Source organism: the organism of the source record quoted next, unplaced genomic scaffold (genome assembly GCF_019419815.1).
Source record: "Pyrus x bretschneideri cultivar Hongxiangsu unplaced genomic scaffold, Pyrus_bretschneideri_v1 Contig52, whole genome shotgun sequence".
Lineage (NCBI taxonomy): Eukaryota > Viridiplantae > Streptophyta > Magnoliopsida > Rosales > Rosaceae > Pyrus > Pyrus x bretschneideri.
This window is the reverse complement of record NW_025999790.1, coordinates 714,183-727,323: the sequence shown is the minus strand read 5'-3', so window position 1 is coordinate 727,323 and position 13,141 is coordinate 714,183. Positions and strand designations below refer to the sequence as shown.

Sequence of the window (13,141 nt, the reverse complement as noted above, 5' to 3'; positions counted from 1 at the left end):
TATAAAATCATAGATCTCCAAGACAAGGTCTTCATCTCAAATATTAAAAGGCTACTACAAAGCTACTCTCAAATGTATAGCATCTGATCATTTTAAAAGTCCCTCCACATAAATTTGTGGTGCATTCTTAACAAATTTAAGTCAATTAAGTTTTATGGAATTTCAAAATCCTGATCCAAACGCACCTTTAAATTTTGAAATATAAAAACATGAAATTACACACCACTTAAATTTCAGTTACAAAGTTAGAGGCCATGATGCCTATACCATGTGAACCTTTCTATCATGAAATGACAAGTGATTCATACCAAGTACGCACTACATCTATCGAAAAACATATGCAATGAGTTTGCTTGTTCCAGTATTAGTCAAAGCAAACATGTCACAATTCAAATTGTCCCCTGCAGCGTTACTTGTCCTTTGAGTATTAATTAAAGAGCTAGCTACTCTCTCTCTTTAGAAATTTTTTATATATTCCGAACATGGGTAAGTACATCACATATCATAATATAATAGAGAATATATATATATATATATATATATTTTTTTTTTTAAAATATCGCTCCACTTTTATTATAACATGAGTGCACCAACTCGTGTTTAGGTACACATCAACGGTGAATTGTCGATTTAGTTCCTGAATTATCACTTGAATGAAAAGTAGGTTTCTAAAAAAAAAATTCAACAAATTACATACCTAATATTAGATTTGAAGCTACTATATTCAATTTTTTGTCAATTTAAGTCACGGTTATCCACCCATTCTAGGGGCCGGAAAGACTCACAGAGTCATTTCAGCCTCTCTCTGGCCACAAGTCTGGCTTCCACACCAGCAACAGGTTTTGAACCCAAGACCTTCCATTTTTTAATTTGAAGAAAGCCTCGCAATCTGCCATTTACCACTAGGCCACCAGCTCGTGGTTGACGAAAAGTTTGATAAAATAACTTTGAATATAACAGTAAGGATGAAATTAACAATTTTTTAATGAATTTAAGGACTTATTTTATTGAAAAAATAATAATTCAGGGACCTAATTTTCACTGAGGTGATAATTTAGGGACTAAATTAACACTTCACCCTATAATCAATTATTTTTAGATGGAACTTCAATTTTCTTCATAGTATCATAGTAAGTTGATCACACATGCTATATGTGTTTGGCTTGAATATCCCGAACAGTAAAAGGGCTTATAAAGATGTGAAGTATTTATCGTTTTAGAGGGAGTAAGATTCTCTCCCCCTTCAAATTTCTCTCATCTTCTATCTCCTCCTATTTAAACGGTTATGATTAAACCGTGTTAACATCTTGTATTGATTTGTTTTATAGGGAGAGAAAGACAAAAAAAAATAAGAGAGAAAAAGAAAGAGAAAAGAGAGGATCAAAAGGGGAGAGAATCTTACTCCGATTTAGAGTTGGAACTTGACTTCCTTCCAAGAGCACCTAAAAACTTGAAGACTACACCTCAAAAATTTCAAACCCCAACGTCACACCTGCTTTCACGAGTTTGTTGACCATCAAAGCAAGAAAGAGGGAGCGGTACTGCATGTATATGAAACATTGTTCACGCCCATCCAAGCAAATGCTGGATGGACTCAGACCCTCATCAAGAAATGACTTGATTGCTTGAAGCAAGATATAAAAAGTCAGCAAATGCAAGGATGGACTCAGAACCTCATCAAGAAACGACTTGATTGCTTGAAGCATGATATAAAAAGTGAAAATGTTAAGACCAAAAATAACCTAGCGAAATTCCCGTCTCTCTTCTCTTCTCTCTCTCTCTCTCTCTCTCTCTCTCTATGGAGACATGCTGCAGGTCTGCTACCTGACTTTATCTCCCCATCTTGTCAATTTCTGTTTTTTTAATTGCCACCCAGGGGGGTAAAAATTTCTTGACTTTCCACAGCTTCAGTTTATTTCTTTTACCTGCAGGATCATACTCTCTCTCTCTCTCTCTCTCTCTCTCTCTCTCATTATATATATACCAATCTCATTCTGGCCAAAGTGCCACACCGTCAGCCAAAACTGTGTCTTCCTACAGTACTGTCCTTCACTGAGACTGAGAATACTCTTCTACCATGGCAGACCCCTATAACTCCTCCAATCTCTACAATAATGGATGGATCAACTTTATGCCTCTCCGCCCTCACCATTGCCCTTCATTGCTCTCTACTGCTACTTCTTTTGCCAACTCCTCCAGAGGAACCCCCTTTAATTTGAATATATCCAATCCTCCACACTCCTACGCTTCACATAATTTATTCATTGACTACAAATCCTCTAATAGTCAAAGCCAGATGCCCTCATCCATTAATGACCATATTAATGTTTCCTCACCTCCTCTCAAAGAAGCTCTTCCTCTACTAAACAACTTATTAAGCCCTAGAGGGGTCCTAGAAGAGGAACGTGGTCATGAGCCCTCAAGCGGCAGTCCGATTACTCCAAGGGAAGAGGAAACCATGAACAAATATGATGCTGTTCATGATGATGGTGATGGCGACAATGACGACGAGAACTTGACTGTAGCCCTACACATAGGCCTCCCAAGTTCTTCTAATTCTGGTAATGTGCAATCTCAGTTTGCAGATCAAGATCATATTACGGAAGGAGCGATCAGTAGTACTATTAGTCATGTGGTTTCATCAGGTAACCCTATTGTGGCCGTGGACAGACTAAACAAGGGCGGTCATTACTGGATTCCCACCCCTGCTCAGATTCTTAGTGGCCCAACTCAGTTCTCATGTTCTATTTGCTCCAAAACTTTCAACAGATACAATAACTTGCAGGTATTTCTTTATATACATATGGAGAAAGAAATCCCTTTACAAATTCTCTTATTTCCTTGCCATTTCTTATTTCCATATCTGGATCAAGGTTAATTAGTTTCCCCAGTTACCATTGAAGGTTAATTAGTTTCAGTGAGGTCGCCTGTGCGTGTTTAATTAATTGTGGCTTAATAAACTATGTGTTGTATGCATGTGTCTTTCATTTTTAGTTGTGTACTCTTACCATTAATATTTGGATGTTCATGTTCCTTCTGATCTGAAAAAGCTTCCCTGCGGACAGGATTTTAAACTGCTGCAGAAGCAATTTAATTACACACACATACACACACACACACACACACACACACCAAGAAGTAGTAGTACTTCCAGTACCAAGGCTTGTTAACTAGCATGACAGCTTCACTAACAGAAAAGATGAAGCTATGATGAGGGTGATGGAGAGATCATGATATTTATCAATTGATGGCAGCTGGATGTATACTACTACTTGCATAATCAGTTGAATTAAGAACTAAATAATACTGTAGTGCATTTTACATTTTTGGAGATTTAATGCCATGCTTTTTTTTTTTCCTGATACAATTATATGTTAACTACGGTCGGGAAATAAATTGATATCAAACCTGTCATCAACGAAATTCAAACTCAGACCTCTTATTTAGAATCGGTGAAAGTAGCTGATCCCATATATGAGAAGTTCTTCATGGTATTAGAGTCGGTAAGCTCATGTCAAGTCCATAACTACATATATGTGCTTCAAGTCACCCTGTTAATTAAACTTGTTCACGTGTTCAACTAAAAATTTAGCTAAGCATGTGAGAATGTGAATAATGTCCCATGTTGAAAATTTAAGAAACTTTGCAATAGTCTATATGGAATTAATTTATGATTTACATATTTTTTTTATTCGTTAAGTGTTAGTATGTTATTGACATTTGAATCTCCTAAGGACTTTTGAAACTAAACTTTCATCTTAGTGGGGAATATAAATGTGGATTATTTCTTCTAGGCTAAGAAAATGTGTGAAAGGTACCTGTTTGACATAGTTTTTAATAGTTTTCTGTCCCTATATCAAACTTGTTTCCTGCGCCTGAAAACACACCTACCTCAAAAACGATGAATTTTCTTGGCCAATGATAATTCTAGCTTCGTTCACTCCGCCTAGTGACGGGTACAAAAGTTACGATATTCATTTCACAGTGCAAGAAGATTGCCAATTTTCTGCCCCTTTTTTTTTAAATTACACATAACTCGTTAAAATACAACGAAAATAGAAACACATATATCAACTGTAATTGTTATGAATCTAAGAAATTCTATTTGAAGAGAAAGAGAAAAGTATTATTCATATATACTATATACATCGATGTTTGAAATGTATAGCTTTAACTTGCAGAAGTTATAAGGCATCAAAAGTTCTAGGTGCATATAATTAGGTTTCTTATTTGTATGGAATTATATATACATATATATATATATATATATGTGTACATCTTTTGGCTCTAACATTAGTTTTTTTGTTTTTCCTTCTTCCTGCACATGCATGAAATTAATTAACTGTACAGATGCATATGTGGGGGCATGGTTCTCAATACAGGAAAGGACCAGACTCCCTAAAGAGAACTCAACCCACAGCCATGTTAAGACTCCCTTGCTACTGCTGTGAACCAGGTTGCAAGCACAACATTGAAAACCCTAGAGGTGCAAAGCCACTCAAAGACTTCAGAACTCTTCAGGTACATTACAAGAGAAAGCACGGTGTCCGGTCCTTCATGTGCAAACGCTGTGGCAAGGCATTTGCTGTGAAAGGTGATTGGAGAACCCATGAGAAAAATTGTGGCAAGATTTGGTACTGCATTTGTGGCTCTGATTTTAAGCACAAGAGGTCTCTCAAAGACCACATCAAGGCCTTTGGTCGTGGCCATGGATCGTTCGATATTAAGTGTTTCGAAGAAGAAGATGAACCCGCACCCGAAATCGAACATGAAGCTGAGGCTACAAGATGGTGTACATTGCAAGGTTAAGATTGATGTGTGTGTGCCTTATCTCTACCTTGAGCTCATATGTACCATCTCCAAATGGATATTTGTTACTCATCCTCATGAATGGACATATGGTACCTTGGATTTGCCTTTCTTATGTATACTTTTATTTCATATATTTCAACCTATGAACTTCAACTGTAAACAATACAATTAAGATAGTATACATGGTTGAGATAATATAAATTGATGAATTTTTTTGAAGAGGCACCTTTTTCCCACATCAATTTTCAGTTTTGGGTCTTAGTGTAGAGAGATTTTTCAATGGGTTGGGATTGGGAACATGACTCGGTAGTGTGCTGAGAATACGACTCCGTACACCAAGTATAATAATACAATTGGTTGGAAACTTGAAAAAAAAAAAAAAACAAATTTACACCTTTTGTCATAAAATCAATCAAACCAAAAAAACAATACTGATTCAATTTTAATACCTTAATGTGCAATATGAGAAAATTGAATTTTCCAAATTTATTCTAGAGATAACTTCAAGCCTAGAGGGTGTAACATGAAGTTAGCACTATGTTTTAACTTTTATGTAGTAAACATAATAAAAAACCTATGAAAATGAGATAACTTTTAGAGCATCTCCAAGAGAGTCCACAAAATTAAATTTGAAGTGTCACGTAGCATTTTTGTACTCCAAAAAAGTTGTCAAATGAGTCTCCAAATTTAGAAAATGTTCAACATTGTCTAGATTTAGGCTCTCTATCCCACTTTTCAATTTGTTGTAGTAAAAGTAATGTAGGTAAATTAAATTTGTAGACTAAATTTCCAAACTAAATGATGTGTCACCAATAAAAAAAAAATAAGGGTAAAGTACAAAAAACTACCTCAACTATTGGTGTCATGACACTTTCATACCTTATCTTTTAAAATTGACAATGTCATACCTCATCTTTAGAATTTGTGTCAATGTTATACCTTCCGTTAGCTTGGCCGTTTATTTTTCAGTTAAATGCTGACGTGGCTTGATCCGGGACCCATTTTTATTACAAAATTATTAAAATATTATTAAAAACAAAAAAAAATATTTAATATTATTTAACTATTAAAATAATTTAAAAAAAAGTACACAAAAAATATTAAAAAAAACCTCTCCTTCGTCCCTCCCCCCTCTCTCTCTTCCCCATCTTCCTACAACCCAGAAAGAAGAAGAAGAAGAGAAAGAAAAAAAAACCCAAACCAAACCCAATTCGACCCCCTCCCCCCACCACAAACCCAACCCCTGCAACCCAGAAAGAAGGAGGAGGAAGAAGAAGAAGAAGAAGAAGAAGAAGAAAAAAAAAAAAAAAAAACCCCAACCCAACCCGAAGGAGGAGGAGGAAGAAGAAGAAGAAGAAGAAGAAGAGGAGAAGAAGGAAAAAAATAAAATAAAATGGGAAACCTAGTTCGTCCTCCCCCCCCCCCCAACCCAACCTGCAGAAGAGAAGAAGAAGAAGAAGAAGAAATCAGTTCGTCCGTCCCCCCCCCCCCCCGCATCCACCCTCTTCCCTCCACACCCATTCCCCCTCATTTTCTCCGCGCCCAGGTTCTCAACCTTCGAAATCGACCTGGCGAAAGTTTCCCGATTCCACCTCAACGGGATCTGGGTTTTTTTTCTGGGTTTTTTTTTTTTTTTTTTTTTTTGGTTGTAGGTAGTGGGTGCAAAGGTGGGGAGGTTGGGTGTGGAGAGTGGGTGCGGGGAGAAGAGGGGGTGGGGAGGGGGGGGAACAAATTGGTTTTTATTTATTTATTTATTTTTCTGGGTTGCAATTGCAGAAAGGGGGAAGAAGATGAAGATGGGGAGAAGAGAGAGAAGGGGGGGAGGGGACGAACTGATGTTGGTTTTTTTTTTTTTAATAACTTTTTTTATTATTTTAATATTAAAAAAATATTAAATGATTATTTTTAGTTTTTAATAATTTTTTAATAAAAAATGGTCCCGAATCAAGTCACATCAGCATTTAACTAAGAAATTCACGCTTAGCTAATAGAAGGTATAACATTGACACAAATTTGTAAGATAAGGTATGAAAGTGTCGTGACACCAATAGTTGAGGTAGTTTTTTGTACTTTATCCAAAAAATAAGCATGTTAATCAACATTTAAGTAATAATCTAACTGTCAATTTCCATGTCACAAGTTTACAAAATTTAGTTTACAAATTTAGTATTTCTAGCATTATATCCTTATAACAACGTGTCTTTGTTAACTTTTTCCCAAAAACTAAATACTAAAAAAGGCCACTTAATGGAGTAAAAAATAATAATAAAATCTGTGGACTGGCAAAGTTGTGAGTCTTAACAAATTTTAATTTTCAAACTCTCATATGCGTCGACAAACTTGTTTTTAAAGAGTTACATCTAAAAAAACTGTTACCTATGCTCTAAAGTATCCTTCTTCAGTCAACTTCCCCCCCCGCCCGCCTTAGTTTCCGTTTTCCAGATATCATATTCTCTCCTCCTCTCTGTCTAATACACACAAGACACAATAGACTGAGTATTTTCATGGCTCTAGCTTCGGGCATTACTCAAATCTTCTTATGCAGGCAGTCAAATGGTTTGACGGTCAAGAATTGCTCAAGTAGTAGAGATAGCAAAACAAGCTCATCCCAAATCCAGACGAAGAAGAAGCGGTGCTTGAGATGCAGCACCCTTTACTCAGACCACGACAATTCCCCGACTGCTTGCTCCTTCCACGGCCACACCACTGGTAATTATAATCTTCATATCACAATCATCCACATGTTAATTTCCTCTTTCAGTTTCTCATCTACATGTTAATTGGGATCTTGTGGGCTTTTACTAAAAGCGTGTTTCCGTTTGATTGATTGACAGTGGATATCGATAATACGAGGACCTAACCAATTTAGGAAAATGATTTCCGCGTATTTTTTTCGCATTCTGCATATACTATTTCTTTTTCTTCTTGCAATTGGATTAGATTATACAATTCAAAGGAGAATTAAGCGCTAAAACTAAGACGGTGTGCAAAAGGAGAAAATAAGTGTCATAAATCACTTTCCTAGCATCTCCAGCAACATGAGCTAGAATTCGGTTAAATTTAAAATCAAATTACATAAACATTATCGTCTCTAGTTCTGGCTAACATGGATATTACACAATATTTTGGTTAACTTTTCTAATGGGATTGAATCATTAAGGGAGATAGAGAAAAATAGAACAAGATTTGACCAAAAGTTATTTTCTTAGTTTCGGAGCGTGCTTAAATCTCTAGATTTGAATAAACGATAGGCAGTAAAAATATCACGTCACTCGGCATACAAAATCTAGCGAATGGTGAGCATAACATTGCTATGTTGATAATTGGATATGGTTTTGTAGGGGAGAAAGGATTATTTGCTCTAGCTCCACCACACCAAGGGATTGATGGAGAGTGGAGTGACAAGTCTGGAGTAATTGTGTACAAATGGAATGAGAAGAACAAGAGACCAAACACTGGAAGTGGGAATTGGAAGAAGAGATGGAGCTGCTGTCAAGAGTACGATGAAAATGCCACACCTTGTCAAAAGGGATGGCATATTTCCTATGATGATGGCTTCACTCTGTATTAGCCACTGTTGAATTTGCTTTAAATAATTAAATGTATCACTTGTTAATATAAAGTTTGTTAAATAGTTTATAAATCTATAACAATCTTTGTTTTTAATTTTTTCCTGAATATTTAACTTTGCTTTGATGGGTGAAAGTTGATGTGCGGCGTTGCTCCGTCAAGGCTTTTCGCCCATTGCAAAAATTCCCCACTACAGCCTCCCGTAGGAGTATGGCCTGTGTCTCAGTCTCAGTGTGGCTGATCATTTTCTTGGACTAGCTACATGATCATCGCCTTGGTAAGCTAGTAGCTCACCACTAGCTAGACAGACGCAAGCCCTTCGTTGGGTGGATTCCTCCTTTTGCTCATCAGTCTATGGGTATTAGAAGCCGTTTCCAGCTGAATTTTAGCTATATTGGTTTGTTTCGTATAAAAATGCGGTTCTTTAGACTCAATTATATATTCAGTCTCAGTAACTCATATTTTTCTTGATTCAATTCGGACAGTTCAGAAAAAGCACTTTACATCCCAGTAATCAGTACAATTTGACTTGTTCTGGTTTCTACTTGTGCAGGACAGTAACAATTTTTTAAGAGAAAACTTGTATTCCAAGTCACATTTGGCAGGAATCACAACTCATTTCATAATAGCACGGAACTTCTTAATGCGCAGAAGAAGCTATAAATTCCTATTTTTGAAGTGCTTATAGGAAATTAAATTGAAAGAATAAGCAGATGGGAAGGCCTGCATGGAAAGGAATTATCGAAAGTCGTTTTATTTTGTAGTCGAAATCTGTATATATTTCTCAAATGAGCAGAACCACATTGTCAAAAGTCATCAAATGCAATAAGCTAAAAAGATCCAATAGTCTTGAAAGACTCATGAACATGCTGCAACAAGTCATGGTCACGGTTCCACTCTGTCGTTGGCGCATTGACAAAATGTGCATACAGCTTGTTCTGAGCACAAGTTACTGAAATCAAACTGTGAGCAGCAACTCCATCGATCTCATACACATAGTAAACCTGTCCATTCTCGTCCTTCCTCTCCTCCGATGTCACATTATCCGCGCTTGCTAGCAAGTCCTGCAAGTTCACATCTGACAGAGCCAAATTGTTCAGCACCGCATCCTTCGGTGCTAGTTGCCTAAACCCAGAAAGGAATGTCAAGTACTCTTTTTCTGACTTCTTCTTCGGGTTGTAAAATTCGCTATCAGTCCCATTTGTACCTGTTCATCGAGAAATATACACTAAATATTGAGTTCGGATTCACTAGTTTGACAATACAAATATGTCTATATTAAGCACCACAACGTAATTAGCATGTGACACATATGTTGCAGATGTAGTGAGCTTATATGTACGTACCCTTTTCGACTTTTGAGACCAAACGCTCTTTCCATCCATCTGGCACGTCATAGACATATTCGGCGGAGGCTTTCTTGTCGGAGTTGCCACCGTAACCACCATAGTTGGCCGCGCTGGCAGCAGTGCCGTAGTAGATTTGGTAAGTTGTTTCTGCTGTGGAGTCTGCCAACGAGGGTGGAGGGGCGGTTAGGATGGCAGTTGCAGCAGCGGTGACAGTTAGTGTGGCGGTTAAGGTAGTTAGGAGTGGTTTAGAGGGTGGGATAGGGATGTGGGATTTGGGCGGTAGGGGAGTTTGAGGTGGTTTTGGAGATATGATGTTGTTGGTGGTGTTGGTGGTGGTGGAGGAGAAGAAGGTTGAGGGTGAGAACATGGTAGCCATGGGATTGGATTGAGGGGGTGTGGTTCTTTAATTTGTTTGTTATCTTTGTGGTTCTTTAATTTGTTTGTTATCTTTAATTTGAGATTTTCCTTATCCTAAGTGGTGGGAGAAAGCTCGAGATAATTGGCCATTGACCAATCATGTAAACCACAAGATGGACCCTTCCCTTTTTCCTGTCCGCCCTAGAGGATGTATGGAGATAGAGACAGTATCCAAATGACAAAGATATAGGATAATAATACTTGCATCGCTTCATGTGAGAAATGCACATTATTTCACTTTTTATCAATAACGTGTATTTACAATAAGGTTTTAAAAGACATTAGGTGCTAGTCGAGCAGCGAGCTGGGACTAGCGCCTAGGCGGGGTTTAGACGGGTGCTTAGATGGACTAAGCGGATTTAAGTCAATCTATTATATTTCGTGTAAATAAGTGTCTACTTATACTTAATATATATATATAATTTCATCATAAACTATAAAATAGAATATATATATATATTATGAAGTATTCGAACATAATGAAAACATAGGGAACAAGCATATAATGTGTAGTTCATTTAAGTATTTAACAAGTCTCTTACAATTTATTGAAAAAAATAAATGCAAAATGAAAGTTATCTATTTTCTATCTAAGTGTGTCGCGACCTAGCTAGTGCCTACGCGGGTCTAGGTGAGCTAGACGGTTGCCAAGCGGTCGAGACGGGGCCTCAGTAGGTCTATGCACCATTTCTTAATTTTCAAATGTCTAGGCACTAATCAAGGCGGTGGCCAACCGCCTAGCGCCACGGAATTTTAGAACAGTGATTTACAATATAAATTTTATTATTGGATCTATTCAATTTTTAAATCTTCATTTATTGGTTATATAAAAGTTTATTTAAATCGAAAAGCATTTAGTCATTCAATATATTACTTTGGTAGTCACACTGTCCATTTGCTCTATTCATTTGGATGTATAAACGATATCTTTTCGAATTATTTTTATGTAGGATTGATTTTTCAAATAAATATGAAAAAATTAAACGACTCTGATTTTAAAATGTACACAAACGACCCCACCTAACAGAAGATTTAGAACAAACTCGAGCACGTTCTAAAATTTAAACAAGCAACCCCACTTAATGGATAGAACTTTACTGTTGTCGTTATGTTTATTAGTTCATAAAACACGTGATCCCTAAAACTCTATCCTCATCTTCTTTATCTCTTTAGTCAGACGTAACTGCTAGCCATATTTTTTTAGGGGAGAGTCATTATTCATACGAATGGCATTACGGTCCATTCAACCCAAAAAAAAAAAAATCAGCTAAATTAAAGAGCATTCACCATAAATTCGTGTCAATTTTTGTAACTGACGTATTTGTTGTTCCTATTTTATAAAATTTTAAAAGTTTAGGAGTTTTGACGAATAAAAAGACCAGAAAATAAGTTGAGTACAATATAGTTTTAGAATGTGCCTATCATGAATGATAAGTTTATGTATCTATGCTAAAAATGGGATGAAAACCTAAGAAATTGGGTCAATTTGTCTAGTTTGATGGATTTTGTTTATTGTTACCAACTGACTAAATCGAAGTAACTAGATTTAAAATCAACAAAATGTTATTGGGCCAAGCGTTGGTTCAGCCCAAAGCGTTTCCAAGTGTACTATGTGGGCTGCCCGGTGGTCTTGGGCTGTTCAGCAATGGTAGTCGAGTCCTATTGCAAGAAGGAGTAGTTTGGATGAGCAGATAGGTCGCAAAAGTCCTAATACGATAAGGGGTCCTAGTACAATAAAGATTCTCGACGAGCAATGAATATGGCCTAAAAAAGGGGTGAGATCAAAGTCCTAACAGGAGTAGGATTGGTCGAGATAGAGTTGGAATAGAATAAGAGGTCATAATCTAGATATGGTTTCAACTCGATTTTAAGGAGGATTTGTTGCTATAAATACAAGGCATCATGCAACAATCGAGGCGAATTCAACACACAATTGCCCTGCGCAAGCCTCTCAAGCAACTTGAGATTTTTCATTTTCTTTTTCCGCCAACACATCTTCAGTTTGGATAAATAGCATTGTGGAGGCAACCGGTGAACATCTTCAGTTTGGATAACCAACACTGTTACCGTAGAATCAATCGACCAAGGAGCACCTTCAATTTGGATAAGCAGCACTGCGTTGAGGCCGACTGGTTACCTATCCAAGCCTCGGTCGAGAAAGGTTTCCGAATCCTTATTGGCAGAGGTCATCTTATTAGCCTTCTTGGCGAAGTAGGGTGTTACGAGTTACGATATTCGGCACATTGAACGCCGAGTGATTATATGATTGGATTCACAAGTGAGTTTTAGAGTTTGACATTCTGATGGCCAAACCACATTTACCATCAAGACATACATCTCCTTTGAATACTTGTGTCCATATAGTCTGGTGTCGTTTCGACGTGCTTATACTCTCATGAATATAATAACTACGACCGAATTCGGTGCCAAAGATTCGTGAACTTCATAGAACTAGCAGCCTTGTCTTCAGGTTCGAGAATCCAAAGGCCGAGATTTGTTCCTTCCTTGGCTGCAATTGCGAAGATCAAGAAGTCATCAACGCGCTCAACACAACATCAACAAATTTTACTCCTCGGTCGAGCTCGGCCGACGAGTTGACACGCCCCGCATCAACCGAAAGACGTAGTTAGCTCATTAGTTACTTGGCCTGCGCGTCACGTAGGCTTTGTAATTTTTAGGATCAACAGTATCAGAAAACGAAAAATTTATTTTGGGCATGGCTCTCAATTTGAGAGGTTTTTTTATTTTATTACTCCTTTTTTTTTTTAAAAGGGGAACAACTGATGATAGACCACGGTTATCCATCTCTTTTGAGGGTCAGGAAGACTCACAGAAGCATTTCAGCCTCCCCTGGCTATCTTCCTATACAAGATGTGGTAGTTTGAAAAAAGTTTCATTACTCACATGAAACTGATGTTATTATCCTTATTTTATAAAATTTTGTTTTATTGTTACTAAATTGTTTGAATCGAAGTCACCAGATTTTAACATCA

The 13,141-nt window shown here is 37.1% G+C and overlaps 3 protein-coding genes across 3 annotated transcripts; 2 read left to right on the top strand and 1 right to left on the bottom strand.

The window, feature by feature from the left end:
- The first annotated feature begins 2,037 nt into the window (after positions 1-2,037).
- LOC103954869 (zinc finger protein WIP5-like) lies at positions 2,038-4,870 on the top strand. Its single transcript, XM_009366717.3, has 2 exons — positions 2,038-2,785; positions 4,351-4,870. The coding sequence occupies exons 1-2, from the start codon at positions 2,078-2,080 to the stop codon at positions 4,807-4,809; spliced, it is 1,167 nt and encodes a 388-aa protein (XP_009364992.2). The 5' UTR covers positions 2,038-2,077; the 3' UTR covers positions 4,810-4,870.
- A 2,323-nt stretch (positions 4,871-7,193) lies between these two features.
- LOC103954870 lies at positions 7,194-8,478 on the top strand. Its single transcript, XM_048570403.1, has 2 exons — positions 7,194-7,521; positions 8,154-8,478. Exons 1-2 carry the CDS (start codon positions 7,317-7,319, stop codon positions 8,381-8,383), a joined length of 435 nt encoding a protein of 144 aa, XP_048426360.1. The 5' UTR covers positions 7,194-7,316; the 3' UTR covers positions 8,384-8,478.
- Positions 8,479-9,110: 632 nt separating this feature from the next.
- On the bottom strand, positions 9,111-10,122 carry LOC103954871 (thylakoid lumenal 19 kDa protein, chloroplastic-like). Its single transcript, XM_009366718.3, has 2 exons — positions 9,729-10,122; positions 9,111-9,589 (listed from the first exon to the last, which is right to left on the bottom strand). Exons 1-2 carry the CDS (start codon positions 10,105-10,107, stop codon positions 9,213-9,215), a joined length of 756 nt encoding a protein of 251 aa, XP_009364993.2. The 5' UTR covers positions 10,108-10,122; the 3' UTR covers positions 9,111-9,212.
- Between the last annotated feature and the right edge of the window lie 3,019 nt (positions 10,123-13,141).

Excerpts from the sequence above, each read along its gene's own strand:
- LOC103954869 (XM_009366717.3), top strand. The coding sequence starts at position 2,078 with ATGGCAGACCCCTATAACTCCTCCAATCTCTACAATAATGGATGGATC. Across the intron at positions 2,786-4,350 it reads ACAGATACAATAACTTGCAG|ATGCATATGTGGGGGCATGG; the intron begins GTATTTCTTTAT and ends TTAACTGTACAG.
- LOC103954870 (XM_048570403.1), top strand. The coding sequence starts at position 7,317 with ATGGCTCTAGCTTCGGGCATTACTCAAATCTTCTTATGCAGGCAGTCA. Across the intron at positions 7,522-8,153 it reads CTTCCACGGCCACACCACTG|GGGAGAAAGGATTATTTGCT; the intron begins GTAATTATAATC and ends ATGGTTTTGTAG.
- LOC103954871 (XM_009366718.3), bottom strand. The coding sequence starts at position 10,107 with ATGGCTACCATGTTCTCACCCTCAACCTTCTTCTCCTCCACCACCACC. Across the intron at positions 9,590-9,728 it reads GGTCTCAAAAGTCGAAAAGG|GTACAAATGGGACTGATAGC; the intron begins GTACGTACATAT and ends CTCGATGAACAG.